We start from the raw sequence: 19385 nt of genomic DNA, 5'->3' as shown, positions 1-19385 counted from the left end.
AATTAATGATTTATTCATTCATTTGGGGAGAAAAACCAAGATATATTAACAAAATGTCGGTTAAGTTTTGCTCTATGCAGTTTCTAGGGCAGGAGAGAGATCCTGGCATCCCTGTGAATATCAGTATGGAAATCTGTGCTTCCCCTGTATTTATTCATCCACTCACATTTTACTTCACTCTACTGAGATATCTCACAGGTCTAGTAGACAAGTGGCTCTCAAACCAAGCATTATGGTCACTTAGGAGACATGCATGCACGTGTGTACACACACACACACACACACACACACAATGAGTCCCAGCTCAGTTCAATGAATGAAGACTATGGGGGAAAGGCCCTAGCCATTGACCTTTCCTAAAACTGTCCAGATGATTCTACTGTACATGTAGAATTGAGAACCACAACCACTGCATCAGGTCCGAGCTTCTCAAACTTCAAAATGTTTGGACCATCTGGAGAACCTGAGAAAACACATAGTCCCTATTTCTGGCAAGTTCTCAGGTGCTAGGGCTAGTTCCTGGACCCCACTTTGATGTATGCTGCCCTGTAGCTCTGGGTGATACCCAGATGAGCAGGACACATGCGGCACCAGGTAGCCCACAGGCCGGAGGAGAGACACGAGCACGCACGGATCCTTGTCGCACCATCAGGTGCTAAAGGTCACCGAGCTCTGATTCAAGAATTTGGGACGCAGTGTTGGGACCACAAAAAGGCCATGGAGAAGAGGCCACAGCTACCGCTCATTTTGTGGGATCAGTTGGATTTTCATAAGGGCTGGTAGAAGCACGAGCACGGAAGTCATGCCAGAACTGTGCTGTCCAAGACGGCAGCCGTGGAGTCCTTGGCCCAGATGCAGGTATGGTTTAAGTATAAAATAGGCATCAGGTACCTAGATTGCTGAAAGGAAAAGAAACAGAGCTCCTTAATAATTTTTATATTGGTGAAATAAAGCAATGATAGCATTGGGGGATGTAGAGGGTTAAGGAAAGCATATTAAAGTGAATTTCACATTTCTGTTTACTTTTGAAGCACGGCTCCTGGAAAATCAGAAAGGTCACTTGTGGCTTTGTATGTCTGCAGGACAGCACCACCGCAGACTGAAGGAGTTGCAACAGCAGTAACACAGACCTTGGCCTTTTCAGTCTTGCAGTGTGGCACTGACACTCTCTAAGCCTGACTCCCACAATCTGCAGAAAACCCAGAATAAGAGGGTCCTTTTCTTATTTAGATGGAGGCATCTCCACTCCGGCCTAGTTCTGTACCATGTTGTTGGGTGTCGGACTTCCAGACTTGGATAAAAACATTGAATTACCTCTTACCCTCATAGGGTTGTTTTTTTTTAATTTATTTTATTTATTTGAAAGACAGAGTTACAGAGAGAGTAACAGACAGAGGGAGAGGGATAGGGTTTTAAACAGGACAAAATTGTTAGTTTGTTGGTAGTGTGAGTTCTGTTTCTACCATGAGATTCAGGATTCAGATGTCTTTTTCCTTCCATTCTCTTTTGGAGATCTATCTGTGTGCCGTTGATACATTCATTCACACTCATTCATATTCCCTCCCTCCCTCCCTCCCTCCCTCTCTTATTCATTCTCTCTCTCTCTCTCTCTCTCTCTCTCTCTCTCTCTCTCTCATTCCTCGGTTCCTTGACACACAGTCACTTACTCAGTCGCAGACAGAATACACAAGTATATATGTAGTGTCAGTAGGCACCTAGTGTCAGTAGAAAGAGTGTTAGCTTAATGACCTAAGAGTTGCATTAGGGGGTAGGCGTTATGGTCTGGCAGGTTATGCCCCTGCTTGCCATAATGATGTCCCACATCAGAATAGAGGTTAAGGTCACAGCTATTCCACTTCATATCCAGCTTCCTGCCAGTGAACCTGGGAAGGCAGCATGTGGTGACCCAAGTACTTGGATTTCTACCATCTAGGTGGGAGACCTGGATAAAGTTCAGGCTCCTGGCCTTGGCTGGCCCAATCTGCTTTGGCCTGGCCCAACCATGGCAGTTGTGGGTATTTGGGGAGTAAGCCAGCAGATGGAAAACTGGTTATCTGTCTCTTGCTCTCTGTACCTTTGCCTTTCAAATAAATAAATAAGTAAAATCTTTGAGAGTTGGAGTATTCATTCTGTCATTTAGGAGCTATTTGACCTTAGACAAATTTCTTAGCCTTTCTCTATCCTTCATCTAATGCCTCACATATTTATTTATTTATTTATTTATTTATTTATTTTTTGTTTTTTTTTTTTATTTTTTTTATCTTTTAATGAATATAAATTTCCAAAGTACAACTTATGGATTACAATGGCTTCCCCCCCATACCGTCCCTCCCACCCACAACCCTCCCCTTTCCCACTCCCTCTCCCCTTCCATTCACATCAAGATTCATTTTCGATTATCTTAATATACAGAAGATCAGCTTAGTATACATTAAGTAAGGATTTCAACAGTTTGCTCCCACACAGAAACATAAAGTGAAAAATAATAGATGATTTTTTTTAAATGATGATGAAATCAGATCAGACCTATTGTCATGTTTAATCCCAGTGAGAGTCAGGTTGGGAATTGATAATTTCTTTTCTTTTTTTTTTTTTTTTTTACAGAGGATCAGTTTAGTATGCATTAAGTAAAGATTTCAACAGTTTGCACCCCCATAGAAACACAAAGTGAAATATATTGTTTGAGTACTCATTATAGCATTAAATCTCAATGCACAGCACATTAAGGACAGAGATCCTACATGAGGAGTAAGTGCACAGTGACTCCTGTTGTTGACTTTACCAATTGACACTCCTGTCTATGGCATCAGTAATCTCCCTATGCTCCAGTCATGAGTTTCCAAGGCTATGGAAGCCCTCTGAGTTCTCCGACTCTTATCTTGTTTAGACAAGGTCATAGTCAAAGTGGAGGTTCTCTCCTCCCTTCAGAGAAAGGTACCTCCTTCTTTGATGACCTGTTCTTTCCACTGGGATCTCACTCACAGAGATCTTTTGCCAGAGTGTCTTGGCTTTCCATGCCTGAAATACTCTCATGGGCTTTTCAGCCAGATCCAAATGCCTTTAGGGCTGATTCTGAGGCCAGAGTGCTATTTAGGACATCTGCCATTCTATGAGTCTGCTGAGTATCTCACTTCCCATGTTGGATCACTCTCCCCTTTATTTATTCTATCGGTTAGTGTTAGCAGGTACTAGACTTGTTTATGTGCTCCCTTTGACTCTTAGTCCTTTCATTATGATCAATTGTGAACTGAAATTGATCACTTGGAATAGTGAGATGGCATTGGTACATGCCACCTTGATGGGATTGAATTGGAATCCCCTGGTATATTTCACATATTTAAAAATACTAACTTGTACATGTGTAAACAAAGAGTTTGAGACTCGGAATAGCATGTGTGCTCCCATTCTTTATCCTCATCTGTCATGTACCTTCATTAATTGATCACTTTCTTGCTGAGCCAAGGTAACTTATCAGAGCATTCCAGATAGATGTAAGTAATGAAATGAGTTTGGCCAACAAAGTGGAACTATTTGCCCTCTAGACTAAACTCTGGGCTCTAGATGTGCTGATCATTGGCTCTCCGAGGACTTTGGGTCATTGATTAACTCAATGATTTTGCACTGTATAAGCCTGGGCTCTAGTAACTCTTAATAATTCAGCAACCAAGATGAGAATGAAATGGGAGCTAAGTCGGCGGAACTGCAGACTGCTTGCTCTCTGTTCAACTAGAGCCAGTTCACTAAAATCCACTTTATGTAATGAGATTCTAGAAGCATCTTTGAAAAGAGTATGTCAATTTTTTTTTGAAAAGTTGCAGCAAATGAGAGTTTTCAGATGGTATAACTTTGCGAGATGTGTGAAAATTTCTTAACAACTTACCTGAGGTTTTGATGGACCAATAATGACAGGGCCTGACCCAGTATTTAGGAACAGACCTAATTCTCAGCCTGATTTTCTTCACATATTTCAAATACATAATGGGTAGGATCACAAATTCTGGAGTCAAATTGTCTGGGTTCACATCCCAACTCTATCACTTCCTAAAACTATGGAAGTTAGGCAACTCACTTAACCATTCTGTGTCTGTTTCCTTATCTATAACATGGGGCTGATGATAATTGTAACTCCTTCATGGGTTGATGCACAGACTTAATGCATGTTGTTCTTAGAACACCTGTCAACACAGAGAAAGTCCTCAAAAATTTCACTGTTGCCGTCATCATCATTGTCATCATTTTTATACTGTCATCACATTCAGGGTCAGATTATTCAGTGGGTTGAGTGGAAGGAGCCTGGGTACAGTATCAGTACTCCTAAGATATTAAAAATTAGTGTGATCTCTAAATGTCCATGGCTGTGCCACATTGCCTCTTATGATCTTAGGAAGGGGGAAATGCTACATTTCTCCTGTGAGATATTAGAAGTGTTACAAATAAACTCTTTTAAGTCCATTAACCCCATAGAAGGGAAGGCTAACTGTTTTGTGTTTGTTGATTGTGTTTGTTTTAGCACCTACTATGTCCCATATGCTGCTTTGGGAGTCTCCCTTCCTTTGTTTTGCACAGTGCATAAAGAGGTTGGGGAAAGGAGGCTTATGAAAGCTAAATAACTTTTCAGATTTACCTTCAATCTGCTTGTTTATTTGCATTTTAGAGCTAAAGTTGTTATTCAAAATAAACAGTTCCTGAGCCTTTCCATAAGAAAAGACCTGAAAAGCTGAATTTGCTTTTTGTTCACAATTTTAATTCACTTTTTCAATTTCTGACAATATGTGTATTACCCAAAGGAATAGAAATTGAGCAAATCACAGAAAGCTTTTTTTCTGTGATGTGGCAAGAGGCGTTATGACTAGGAAGTTTGAATATTTAGTAATCTCCATGGCAAAACATAATCACACGTCACCATATAATTCAACACAGCAAAAATGTATGAGGTTTTAATATAATTCAGTTCAGTTTAACTAGCATTTACCGAGGGTTTATCAAGTCAGCCCAAGGAGAGAAAAAGATGGCTAAGACTTTATTCCTGTTGCTAAGAAGGCTGTCCTTTTGGGGAAGTTTTCAAGAGTGCACTTTATGATGACATTTGTTGCTATAGATGAGAGATTTGCTTTACTGAAGGAAAACCGGCTGCCTCCCTGCAAGCTCTTAGGAAGAATAGAAGGCAAAAGGTTTCAGATTGCTTTGGTCTCTCTGGTCGCATTCCCCGCTTCTCTGAGCATCTTCCACTCAGCAAAGGTCCCAGGGCACAGTCATCAGATGATGTCCCGTCTCCGTCATTGGCCATGGTGTCATCCAAGGACAGGAACCATCTCATGTTCTCTGCTTCCTGGAATCTCAGGCAGTGTCTGACCCTGGAATCTTCCCTTCACACCTTGATCCAATACAAAATAAGTGAGTCAGTCCATTTGAGACAGCCCTTCTAACCGGGTGGCAGCATTGTAGGGTGAGAAAGCAAGGAGGCCACCCCACTTGGGAGATGATACCATGTTTTCTGAAGCACCTCCTGGCAGTAGGGTTAGTTTGAAATAGGGCCAGATATTTCCAAGGTTACTACGCAGATCCCTGTATCCAAGATATAGGGACCCAAAACCATTGCCTTTCAGTTTTGTCAATAGAGCAATGAGCTCGTCAGTGCTTACAGATCAATTAGGAAGACATTTCACTTTTTGAAATATGTTCATCCTCCATCCTGAGGATTAACCATTTAGGTAACCACTCTCTGGCTTTCCCATAGGGATAACTAAATGAGATTCTCCTAAGGTCTAATCTTTATAGTTGCTCATTTGAGCATATTTCAAAGGAAAGAAAATAAGATTAACTTTTAATCAAAGTCAGTTATTGACATGTAAGTACGTACTGTATTTCAGGAGCTTTGCCTACCTAAAAACCCACATTTAGTTTTCATACCCTTTTTAAAGAATTCCCTTCCCATTTAGCACACATCACCATGCAGGTGAAATTCAAGGGCTGCCTCTTCCTTGATGTTCAACTTGATTTTTCCAGCTCAGAAACACTTTTTTTTTTTTCTGAAAACCATGGGATTTAAAGAAAGTAAACACTAATATGAATTCAGAATATGACTTTACTAGAAGATCTCTGACTTCACAATCTTTTGGTTCTCTATAATAAAATTAATTGAATGAATGAAGGATGCTAAGAGCTAAATCCCCTTCCCTCGCTCCTCATAATAAAAATAACAGGTACTAATCTTTTAAAAGGTAGTCAACAATGATAAGTTACACAATCCTGATTGTGGTCCTCGGAGGCACATATTAAGTAGTCTGTGCCTCACAGGGGAGAGTCTGTTGCTGCTACGTAGCCAGTGCCATTCAGCACAGAATAAGTCCAGGATTTGAACTCAGCACTTTCCTGCGTCAAAGGCTTTGCTCTCAGACAACACAATGTGTTCAAGAGAGCTGGCCGAGTTCCATTTTATCTGCCATCTGATGTTACTGAAAACAAATAAAAGGCCCATACTTGTTTGGAATTTCAAGCTGCATGGTACGTATCTTTTAGAATTTCATCACGAAATCTCTAAAACTGTTTCCAGCATCATTGGGATTTAACGTCCAAAGTTTGAATCTGAAACCTTCTGCCCATATGAAGCTTGAACCAAATTGGATCCCCTGTCTCCTGCTTGATACCACAGTCCCTCTGTGACCCTCAGCCATGTTTTCTTGACAGACAGGCTGGCCTAATAGTTCATCCCCTCCCCAGTCCCCCCACGGTGGGTTCTCTCCAGACAGTGGGAGCTGTAGCACTTACTTTCACATCTCTGTGTTTTAAAAAAATAAAACCGTTGAGGCTAACAGTATATGAATCCAGCAAAAGACGGCAAGGCCCCTGAATTTTAAGTGGATTTCAAATACTCATTTTAGTGCTGCCTTCTCATTAAATTGGACCTTTCGTTCCATGCTGGGCGGTGGCACACAGGGAGAGAGCCAAGAAGTAGGATGAGTTTGGCATAATTTCTCACCTGCCGCAGGCCAAGGTTTGGGTAGAGTTTGATTTTGTTTGGGGTCACCTTGAATATGCTTGATTCTTTAGTGTGTCCAATGAACAGCAGGTGTCCAGGGGAGGCGAAGTCAGATTGTGGGGACATACAAGTGTTTTCCTATGTGTACCTTTGATTACAATATAGAGAGCTTCCTGAGACACTGGCCAGGAGGAAGCAGGTTGTTATTTCAACACTTATGTTTCTGTACATGTATTTACTGCAGCTTTTCACTGTGTTCTGGTGCTTTATTCTAGGAGCAAATTACCAAGGCTATGAGGGCCAAGAAAATCCCTGGTGGACAGGCAGTTGCTCCAAAGCACAACTGGGCTCCTTGCCTTCTACTCTCCCCTCAGTCAGGCTGCTCTTGGCTTCCTTTGTGAACAAAGATGAAGATGAAGGGCCATGTAGGTTGTACTTGAAGCTAGCCAAGCACGCGGGTAGGAAGGGCTGTCTTGTCTTTGGGGCTGTAGGACAGGACCAATTTACAGAGCTGAGATGGGAAATGAGTGGCTCCTATATTTTTCCTGGATTTGTTTGGATGCACAGTGTTTGGGCCACTCCATATTTTCCATGTAAATTGGCTGCTTGTTTTTAAACATCAGGAGATTGATTTTGCATTAAAACAATAAGGACACTTGGCTTTATGTAGAAACTCAGACTGTCTTATCCCCTCTGTCAGTGATGAGCTGGAAGGGAGAAGCACCACACCCTGCCCTTAAAGAGACACGTTTGCCCTTTTAATGAGACCCCTACTGTGCTCCCTGAGACCCTGCAGCAGCTGCCATTGATCATCTTACCCCAACTCATTTTGCTGTCATAAGGATTTGCCTGACACCTCAGCCATTAGTTTATTGGGCTAGTTGTGAAAGGCCTTTTGTTCCAGCACAGTAAGATATTTGGACGTGGGTTCAAGGCACTCAGTAGTGTTGGTGGTTTTGTTACTAGGAGGTATTAGCTGGGTCCCAGGCTTAGAGATGACTCTGGCTGCTTGCCTTGGTTCCTTCCAGTTCCCAGTCCAACATCCATATGAATCCAGTTACTAAGTGGGTGTAACAGGAGGAAAGATGTGATGGAGCTTCCCAGGCATGTGGCACGAGTGATAGAGAGAAGAGGGGAGACTGGAAAGACTTCACAGAATTATCCAGGCTCAGGAGGCAAATGGATTAGATGGGATGTAGAAGAAAGGAAAGTTAAGAGGCTTGAGCTACTGGGAAGATGATAAGACTGCTGATGGAGAGAGAGAGAGAGGAAAATCAGTGTCAGGCATTTTGGGATTATAGTTTTCAAAGCAAATAGACTCTGCTCATATATGGACATTCAAGAAGTAGGTATGCACAATGCATAATGAATTCATTTCCCACCAAATTGTTTCTGTGTTACATGAGTATATTTTTAAGTATTCATTTAAATTAATGTGTAATAACTAGCTACTTCAATTTGAATAAGCTTCTTCGTATATGGTAGGTCTGAGAATAGAAAATCTTTTTATTCATTACTGTATTCCTAGTGCACAAATGGTATCTACTAAAGAGTATGTGCACAAGAAGTACTTGTTGAATTAATAAATGAATACGTTAATCAAATATAAGCAGCATTAAAGTGCCCTTGTTTTAAATTCAACTTGCTCTTAAATTTTGCTTCTTTAAATCTTTTGCCTTTGTTGATCTCTGCTGCCTACCATCTCTTCTGCTGTAGCCTCTGACATCTGTGCACACATTCAAGTGAACAACTGCAGTAGATAGACACACCTAGCAAGGCGTGTGGTATGAGATGATACCGGCTTTTATGCTTTGAATATTTGAGTGATCCCCACTTTTCATTTTGACTATCTTAGTTTCATAAAATAAAAAATAACAACGTTTAAGCAAGTGTACACCATGATTTCTTCACAGAGACTAACTTGTAGTTTTTCCATGAGGAGCAAATAGCTGAATGGATTGTCTTTCTTTGTATGACTCTGTGGGCATTGTCAGAATGCCTTTCAGAGCTAGGGATTTCCTGTTTGCCTGCAGCTGCTGCCACATATGTTGGGGGCTGTTTGATGGGACGTGGTGATCTGTTGTGACTTTTAGATGATTTTACAACTAATTATGTAAGCCTTGTAAATATTACTTAAGAAATAATGTATTCTTATTGTAAAAATAATAAAGGGGCACATAATGTAAAAATCAAAGGTCTTACTTCAATTATATTTCCTTAATTCCATTCCTTTACCTAAAGGTAATCATAGCTAATTTTGATATATACAGGGTCTTCAAAAAGGTCATGGGAAATATTATATTGTGAAAAAAGCTACATATGGTCTTCAAAAATTTCTTATATCAAAATAAACTTCCTTTTAGTTCCCTATTTCTGTGAACTTTTTGAAGTACCTTCACATATCCTTTCAAACTTTTTACTATACCGTTCTGGCACAAATCAGTGCATCCATGAAGACAAGGGTCTCTTTGAACATAAAGTGGATTTTACTGTACATAATGCTAAATATATATTCAAAAGTTGTAGAGCAGTGCATCCTGGGAAAACTGTCAGGTTGATGCAAATGTATCTACCTAATTCTTTTAATTATAGCACAGTGCTCTTACGTATGCATGTATTTTAGCTTACTTAAATGTTCCTTAATTTGTGGACATTTAATTTCTTTTTAGTTTTTCACTGCTATGAACAATGCCACAGTGGACATCTATGCCCTTGGCTCTTTGTGAAAATATATGTCTTTCTCTACAAAACATCCCTTGCATTAGAATTGCTGGTGTAAAATATATATGTTTAAAATTTGGATAGCTATTTTACTTGTCTTCTTCCAAAAAGCTATACCAATTTACTCTTCTGCTGGTAGGATAGCTGATTAACTCTTTTTCTACTCCCTTACCTAGACCAAATATTACCATATTTTTGGTAGTCATTATACATTTTGTAGATAAGAAAGTACAATCTCATGGTAACTGTAAGTTACATCGTGGACACCCTTCGAAGTCAATGATGGGAGCTTGGCTCACTTTTGCCCTGTGTCTGAGTATCGTTCTGTCCTCTCTTTTCAGATGCTCACTACCTCACCTGCAGGATCCAGGAATGTGCTGAGACCACCCGGAGTGGGCCCTTTGCCCGCTCCATTGACATCAGTTCCCTGGTGGTCCAGGATGAATACATTTTCATTCAGGTGAGTAGAGGGAGTGCAGTTGGTGGTAAACGGAGCATCAGATGCCTGCTAGGAATCGAGGTTTGCTTTCCCAAGACTGAAGATGTGGAGCTGGGTCTTTGTTTCTCCCCAGTCCCGTGGAGAGATTCATGTCTTCTGTAAAATTAAGGTGTCATGGGTCAGGGGATGTCAGTGGCCCACTGAGTCCTTCAGCTGAATTGCTGTTTTATGATAACAGAGCTGTCTTGAAATGATTAGGTCTTGAGCTGGGGTTTGAGGTTATTTAAAGTCAAATGTCTAATGGGCTTTGACTTTCAGTAATTTATCAAAGCCACCTTCTATTTCTGTCCAAAGTGACTTGTCTAACTTGGGAGTGAAAGTTCCCAATAAATTAAGCATCTCTAGCATTTTCTTGTTGGGAAAGTCTAGAACTCCCTAAATCTTCCTTTTTCTTTCCAGTGCTCAAATGCCCTCAAATGCCCAAGCCCCCAACCCTTTAAGAGTCAGAAATCTGACTGTTAAGAGAAAACTGGTCAGAACTCAAATGTTGAGGCTATAAGGGAAGCATTCTTTGAGATTTGATTTTTGTGATGTCTGTGGATTAGGAGATGCAAAAAAAAAAAAAAAACAAATTATAAGAAAAAGATGGTGCTGTGTGAGTGACTCTGTGTGTTTGTGTGTGACAAATCAAACTGTTGACAGTGGCCTTGATTTTTCCCACTCTGCCTTTCCCCTCTTCTACTCTCAGCTGTTTTGTAAACTGTTTGTTCCAGGAAATTATAACTTTGAAGCCTCCTTGAGTTTGCTGAGATTTTAGCACCTGAATAACTGACCCTTCAGTCTAAATGAATCCAATCTCCTCTGCAAAATTTTGCATGAAGTTCAAGCTCAGTGTTACCCTTCTCTGAACTCTATTTTCTATAGCATTCTTGTAGGACACAGGCCATTGGGAGCTATTAACTATTAAATCTTAGTAAATTTTTCTCCTGCATTCAAAATTTCATGTTGTGCTAAGAGGAGGGACCATATTTTATGCACACATTTTATCTTTCACTCTGACCCTAAGAAACTTTATTTGCAAATCATGGGTACTATATGAATACTTGTTGTATTGACAGATTTTGTATGTAGCAGTTACTTCTTCCTCCAATTTAGTTGTGTGGATTTTTAAGGTCCAATAAAATATAGGAAAAGTAACCAGCTACTCAGAAACCATTTCGAAGGAGTGAATGAAGGATGAAGGCTCTATGACTTCAGAAATCCTTGTTTCTCAGCTTGATTAAAGGCAAACCCTCAAATTTGTTTCTCTGTGTCTTGGCAGGTCCATGGCAGTTTTGTACATACACAACTATAGTGCAAAACGTACAGTACACTGTTCTTGCTATTCCCCTGATGTCTGCCCTTGACCTGCTTTCTTCTGCATCCAGTGCTCACTGTCTGTATATTTCCACATCTGGGGGCATCATCTCCATGTTCTGATGCCTCCAAAGCCCACGAGCAGGCACCTCTCTATCACATACTGTCGATTGGTATATCTATCAGTCATCTCAACATTCCACTTGTCGCTCCCCCTCTTCGTGGAGGAGCAACACAGGACCCTGCGCTGTTCTTTCGTCTGCTCGGCCCTCCCCGGGTTTGCTGCTGGTTCTTCCCGGGTTGGCTACTATCCCTTCCACCTCCGTGGAAGGGCAGTTCCCCCTGGCCACATTCCCCACTTCCGCAGGGGAGCGGCACACCGCCGACCGGCTCTTCTCGGGGGCTGCACAGGTGTTCCTTCAGCTAGATGTTCCCCATAGATGTTCCTGGTGCATGCCGTCTCTCTCCTCCTTTATAGTCCTCCTCCGCCAATCCCAACTCAGCTGCCCACACGCCGAGTACGCTGCTCTCCAATCAGGAGCAAGTCCTACAGTTAATTGGTTGAACTGGAGGCAGCTGTGCGGAAGCTGTTTACTTCTCTCCCAGCGCCATATTGTGGGAGAGCAGATGCATAGAATAAGTCCCAATTCCAGTAACTCAGTCCAGTCCGGATTGCTCCCCACACCACTATGGGTGCTTTGCATGTCAAACAAAATCAACGTGCTGCCCTTGACCCTTGTAGAACTGGTGCCCCTTCTCTCATCTGGTGGAAACCTTCAGATCAGTCTATGTCACCAACTTGAATGACTCCACACCCTGTGTGCTGATGTTGCTCTTAGTTATTCCTCAAGTGTTTGCTCTCCTTCCATTCCCATTGTTAGGGTCCTTGTTAAGGCTATTAGCTCTTTCTCTGTTTAACTTGTTTCAGCATAGAAGCGTAGGGATGAATTTATCAGTCTGGTTGCCCTTTACTTCATGCTAATACTATACATAATGCTGAACCTGGCAGGATTATTTCTGGGAAACATGACTTAGAATTTAAAATGCTCTGATGATTTTTTTTTTCATTTTTCCTTGTGTTACATAAAGCTTTCTGTAACTCTACATGAAGATATGCAGATTTTTAAAACATTTATCCTGAAACTTTCTTTTTTTTATTATGTTGGACTGACATCAATTTTTAGGTTTTGTTTTTGGTCCCATTGTTTAGTGAGGTTTTATGCATTTCAAGGCCCCTTTTCTAGCTCCTGTGGTTGAGATAGGGAGCACTATAAAGTTCCTGCCTTAATGGCATGTAGTACTAGAGGGAGACAAAGAAACCGTATGCATAGTATGTACACACTCAAGAAGGTAAGCTAGGACACTTCATATGTACGTATCATGTAGTATAGATATTGTGGCACATGGTGTGTATATGTCCATATAAACAAAGATATGACAACCTATGACACAGATTGGGCAGGAGCACGCTGTGTAGATCCTGTGGTTCACCATGCTCAGCTGTGTGACCTCGCCCTGTGCCTCATTTGATTCATCCGTAAAAAAGAAGATAATTACAGTACCTGTACGATGAATTGCTGGGAAGATTACGTGTGTTAATGGTGTCTATAAAGCACTAAAACAGAGCGTGCAAACGTAGTGTTCTATGGAAATGGGCTCTCTGCCTTTCTATCTGTCCTCCACTATCATCTATTTATCCTTCTGCAGGATACATCAGGGGATGAACAGGTCAGTGTATAAAATAAATGAGAGCTTGTATATGGGGGTTTTAAAGTATTTCTGTCTTACTTAGGCTGATGGAGGAAGATCCTGAGCCAGTCACAGGGAGAAAAGATAACAAACAGTGGGGAGCAGAGCCAGGTGTGACAGGCCCTGGCCCCTTGCTTCCCCCCTGGAGATGTGGGATGGGCTGTTAAGGATTTGGTGCTGGATTCAAGAGCAAGAGCGCTTGGGGGTGGGGGTAGGGGGGGCATGGCTAGCATATAAATCAGACTTTTGGCACATTTTAAAACACAAAATGAAATCACCATGGGAGTAAGTATATTAAAAAGAAATGATCCAAAGACTGGGTTTCTAAGGACTGTAATATTTATAGTTTGGGGAGTAAGAGAAGAAACAGCAAATGAGACCTTGACGGAGTCTGGAGATAAGGTGAGAAAGGCAGGGTGCTGGATGCTACAGGGTGATGAAACCTGTGGTAAGAACTTTATATTTTAGTGTCATTGGGGTGGGAAGGAATGGATTAACAATGCACAAAATAATATGAAGGCCAATTAATTTGAGAAAAAATATTGATTATTTTTAAAATTCTTATTAATATAAAGAGAACAGATTTTATGCATTCCATGGAGACAGTTCCAAGGCAACAACCGTACTTCCCTCACTCCCCTGTTCCCTCCAATCTCCCTCCCTCTCCTCTCTTCATCCACTTTTGCAAAGACATAAATTTGTTTATGTATTTATTTTTAAAGATTTATTTTATCTATTTGAAAGACAGAGTTACAGAGAGAGGTAGAGACAGAGAAAGGTTTTCCATCTGCTGGTTCACTCCCCAGATGGTTGCAAAGGCCAGAGCTGTGCCAATCCAAAGCCAGGAGCCAGGAGCTTCTTCCAGGTATTGCATGTAGGTGCAGGGGCCCAAGGACTTGGAGCATCTCCTACTGCCTTCCCAGGCCATAGCAGAGAACTGGATTGGAAGAAGAGCAGCCAGGACTTGAACTGGTGCCCATATGGGATGCCGGCCCTGCAGGCCAGGGCTTTAACCTGCTGCGCCACAGCACTGGCTCTACAAAGACATAATTTTAATCTGCTGTGTATTCACTATTAAGAAGTACAAGTTAAATAAGATTGAAATGAAATAAAAGAATGCTAATGGGGCATAGGTTAGCAGCTACACATAGTACAGGTACAAACAGAAATCAGGGGCCAGCATTGTGGCGCAGCAGGTTAAGCTGCCGCCTGCAACACTGCATCCTGTATCAGAAGGCAGATTCCAGACCCAGCATCCTGCTAATGGAGCACCCACAGATGACCCAAGTACTTCAGTCCCCACTACCCAGGTGAGAGACCTAGATGGAGTTCCAGGTTTCTGGCTTTGGCCTGGCCCAGTCTCAGATTGTGGCCATTTGGAAAGTGAACTAGCTGATGAGGATTTCTCTCTCTCTCTCTCTCTTACTCCTTCTCCTCCTCCTCTCTCTACCCTTCCCCCTCCTTGGACCTCTCCCTCTGCCTCCCCTTCCCTCCTCCTCTCTGTCACTCTGCCTTTCAAATTAATCAATCAACCAATTTTTAAAAATTATACATTTGTTTGCCATTGTTATTTAATTAGCACTTTTTTTCAAATCTGACCATTTGCGTTGATAGGTACGACAGATGCACCCTAGTTCTGACAGTGTATTCTTAGTGTCTGATTATCATTACCTTTAAAAATCCTCTAAGTGTTCAAGCCATTTTCCTTGCTTTCCTCTGTGTTCTTTTATGATGTTGAATATTGAGGTTCTGTTTCTACTGCTTAGCTTTAGAGCTTTTTAAACATATAGAATACTTTTAGCCTTATTTGGCATGCTGAATATTCTATTTGGGTGCAGTATTGTTAACTTCATCTTTTGAACACTTTTAAAATTAGTATATTTCCATGCATTTTCTTCCCTCTTGGAATTTTCTCAACACTCAATTTTGATCAAATATTCCTGGTGTTTGTCTTTCTATGATAATATATAATTCTGTTATCCTTAAATATTTTATGGAGCACTGCTGAAGAAGTGAAAAAATATAGTGAGTGTTTGTAATCTCTCATTATATCCTCTCTTTGCAACCCCAGTCTGTGCTAACTACATCCTTAAAGCATGTACATTCTGCTCTGCCTGCTGTTCCTGCATTTATTTTGATCTTTTTTTTTTTAAGATTTATTTGTTTATTCAAAAGACTGAGTTACAGATAGAAGGGGAGAGAGAGAGAGAGAGAGGTCTTCCATCTGCTGGTTCACTATTCAAATGGCCCCAATGGCCAGAGCTGGGCTGATCCAAAGCCAGGAGATAGGAGCTTCCTCCAGGTCTCCCACATGGGTACAGGGGCCCAAGCACATGGGCCATCCTCTACTGCTTTCTCAGGCCATTAGCAGGGAGCTGGATTGGAAAAGCAGCAGCCAGGAATCAAACTGGGACCCAAATGAGATGCTACTATGCCATAGTGCTGGCCCCTTTTTCTTTGTTTTATATAAAGATACATTCCACTGTCCCTACCAGTTCGTTCACTATGGTGACTCACTATCTAGTGATCGATGTTCCTCCTTCAGTAATATCTTCAACAAAGATTCACTCTGGAAATTGGAAGTATGCTTGTCTATTGACTTTACACTTCAATTTCAGTTCTCGAGGTATAAAATTTGTGTCATTTTCTTTTCATGAGAACTTTCTCCATTAATTTCTTGAAGATTTCTCTCAGATTTGTCTTGGATTTTCCTCTTTCAGATGTTTTGGGTATTTTTTTTAATTTTGGTGTTTTTGTGTGTGTGTGTTTGTGTGTTATTTTGTTTGTTTTGCCTTAGGTACCTGAAGTCCTTCTTTATTTAATATTAGTATCAGTTACTTTAGTAGTGTATGCTTTGTGATTGGCTGCACTGTATGGATTCTTTCCTGTGGAATATGAGGCCCTTTTATCCAGTAGATATAATGTATATTCCTTTTTCATTTCTCCAAAGCTTAAGTGACACTTATTTGGAAACATATATTTATTTCTGTTTGATTATTTTGACTGTTCTCCTCCTTCCTCCAGGACACCTAGTGTGTGTACAGAACCATGGAAAATGAGAGAGAACCATTATTTGCTCCTGCACTTAGTTAATGCTAACTCACTGAAAACACTGAGCAGAATGAAATAAAAGCAGTTTAACTTAGGTTTTGCTTGAATAGTTAGTAGTGTCCTTTTTGCCTTTATTTCTTTTTTTCTTGCTACTTTCAACTTCTGAGCTTTGCCACCTGATGCCATGCTGTCTGTTGTTGTCTCAACATATCTTGCCTGAGCTCTTGGCATTTCTACTTTAAACTCTTCCGTTATTGAGATGTGCTCACAAGTTTCGTTTGCTCTATGGAAGCATATTTTGTTCTCTGTCTTCTTTGTGATTTTCCTGTTCCTGTTCTTTTTCCTATATCATTTTATCATTCTTGTGCTGTTTTTCTCTTATCTGTTTTTCAAACTGTTGCCTTCTTGTTAAAAGCTCATTTTGGGTTTGGACCAGGACTTCCTTCTCAGCATGACAAGCACCCCCAACCCTGGTTCTCAGGGACATTCCCTGTCTCTTAGCCCTTTGTTTTCCAGAGTGGATTCTCCTGGGGACGTGCTACCCCGAGGCTCCTGCTGTACCCAGGCCTCTCTGTCTCTCTCTGCCGCCAGCCTTTGGGCCATATTTCCTTGGTTGCATAGAACAGATACTTAGTTTCCCTCCTTGAGAAGAGTCCTGTTTGGAGAACTGTGCTTTTCTGGTTTGATCTACGATTTGAAGCTTTAGGCATTTTTGCCCTGATACCTGTCTGCATCTGCACCCTGGTTCTTTTTTTTTTTTTTTTTTTTTAATTGCATTTGGCTTCCTTCTATCTATGTTATATGTTTCAGGGTTAAATTTTCATGAAGTGTACAGTTTGCATTTTTCTTTCTTGTTTTTCTCTTGCTTCAGGGTGATTTATGTGAGGAAAAGGGGGATGTGCCATCCTCACTTGGCTATTTGAAATCATTTATAAACCTTTATCATGTCTTTTCTGAAATGTTGCAACAGCTTCCTCACTGGTCTCCTTGCTCTCAGATCAACACTCCCTCCCCAGTCCCTTCAGAACCCTACTTCTAAAGTCATTTATTCAAAATGAAAATCAATGTTCCTGCCTCCGCTGGCTGCTCATCACCTATAGACTGAAATCCCGTTTCCTCAACATTACCCCTCGAGGGCCTGTCTGGTCTGGGTCCTACATGTCCCATCAGCCGCAGGTGAATTCCATATCCAGCACTACTGCCCACCTGCCTTTTTTGTTTTTTCTTACCCTTCAACACACATCAGCCATTTTCATTTCCATGCACATATTGTGTCATTTCCTATCTCACGTGCCTTTCTTATATTTTCTTTTCCCCTGCTTGGAATGTCCCTTTACCAGGGCATCTCATTCTTTTAGATTCAGTTTAGGCAGCACCGTCTTTACAAAGTCTTCCTTGATGTCCTCTGTAGGGGTCAGACCAAGCTCCTGTGCTGACTACTTATCGGCTTGTCTGATGTCTCCCCAGCCAGGCTTGTAAACTCTTAACAGGAAGAGAACTCTGTCTTATTTATCATTGTTTCTTCTACACTTAGCATAATGACTGGTACTCAATAAATGTTTGTTGAACTGAGAAGATAAGACACCATCCTCATTCTCAGGGAGTGTAGCTATAGTTATCTTTTTCAGGCAAGGAAATCTTGTTTCTGCTGCGAACAATATAAGACAACTTAGGGTAATTGGCAATTGCTCACTGCATAAGAAATGTCCATATGTAGACTGTTTCTGCATTTGTATAAAACTGCTGTCCAGGAATTACCCACTATGTGATTCAGTGCCCTTTTTATATTCATTCATTTAAATATATTAAAATACATTCAGCCCAGTGGGGAAAGGAGACAGCTAAACAATTAGAATGTCGTGGGATGAGGTCTGTATTAGTGGAAAGCACATGTTGCTCTTAGAGCGAGGAAGAAGAGCTCTTCACCCAGCCCTGGGTGGAGGGTTAGGAGAAGCCTCCAGGAAGGGGACTATGAGCACAAGTGAAATAGGACAGGGGGTGGGCGTTTGCCACAGCAGTTAAGGTGCCACCTGCATTCTGCATTGGGAGCGCCTGGGGTCAAGTCCTGGCCCTGCTTCTGTTTCAGCATTCCTGCTAATGCATACTTCTGAAGTACTTGGGTCCTTGCCACCCATGTGGGAGACTTGGCTTGAGTTCTGTGCTACTGGCTTTGGCCTGGCCCCGCGGTGACTCTTGTGGGCATTTGAGGAGTGAACCAGTGATGGAAGATTCATCTCTATCTGGTCTGTCTCTTAAGTGAAAAAATTTAAATGAATAAATGGGCGAAGGAGAAAAGGCATTCTGCACAGAGAGGAGGGCATGGAGGAAGTTAGAGAGGACAGAGCATGGCAGTGTTTCTCTGTGGAAGGGTCAGTGCAGTAAGGGGAGGAGTGGCGTGGCAGGAAAACACACTAGAAAATGGCAGAGCTGAACTTTTTCCATTTCTTCTGATTGAATCTGGATAATTTCATGCTCATCTCTAGTTTTCAGGAAGCTCAGAATTCACTTTTCATCACTTTGGCAACTTCCCTGCCATAAGCTTTATGGTAGGGTGATTCTTCCTATCTCCTTTCTCTTCCACCTTTGGTCATTTCTTAGTACTTGGCTGTTTTCTTTTAATCTTTTTGTTTGATTTTTGATTGTACATTTAAAAATTATTGGAAGTCACATCAAATGATTTTCTGAACTATGGGTTTTTAACCTTTTAAGGAATCTAGAAATTTTGAAAATTGAAAAGAAGATCAGGACAGATTTTATGGAGAAGGCAAGATTTGAATTGCAGTGATCAATATCTGCTTCTAAAGCAATGATACGGCATGGTTCTTGAATCTGTTTATTGAAATAAAGCTGGCCGGCCGGCGCCGCGGCTCACTAGGCTAATCCTCCGCCTTGCGGCGCCAGCACACCGGGTTCTAGTCCCGGTCGGGGCACCGGATTCTGTCCCGGTTGCCCCTCTTCCAGGCCAGCTCTCTGCTGTGGCCAGGGAGTGCAGTGGAGGATGGCCCAAATGCTTGGGCCCTGCACCCCATGGGAGACCAGGAGAAGCACCTGGCTCCTGCCATCGGATCAGCGCGGTGCGCCGGCCGCAGC

The 19385-nt window shown here is 41.6% G+C and overlaps 1 protein-coding gene across 1 annotated transcript in view; it reads left to right on the top strand.

Moving 5' to 3' along the window:
* SORCS3 (sortilin related VPS10 domain containing receptor 3) overlaps positions 1-19385 on the top strand; it is a 636710-nt gene that overhangs the window by 467646 nt on the left and 149679 nt on the right. The window contains exon 7 of the mRNA XM_051823565.3: positions 10042-10160. Within this exon, the coding sequence (XP_051679525.2) occupies positions 10042-10160 (119 nt within the window). The remainder of the gene's footprint in view (positions 1-10041; positions 10161-19385) is intronic.

The sequence above is a fragment of the Oryctolagus cuniculus genome, chromosome 15 (assembly GCF_051225735.1).
Source record: "Oryctolagus cuniculus isolate XC-2025 breed Fujian yellow rabbit chromosome 15, ASM5122573v1, whole genome shotgun sequence".
Lineage (NCBI taxonomy): Eukaryota > Metazoa > Chordata > Mammalia > Lagomorpha > Leporidae > Oryctolagus > Oryctolagus cuniculus.
Note: the sequence above shows the minus strand (reverse complement) of the source record. Positions and strands in the feature narration are given on the sequence as shown.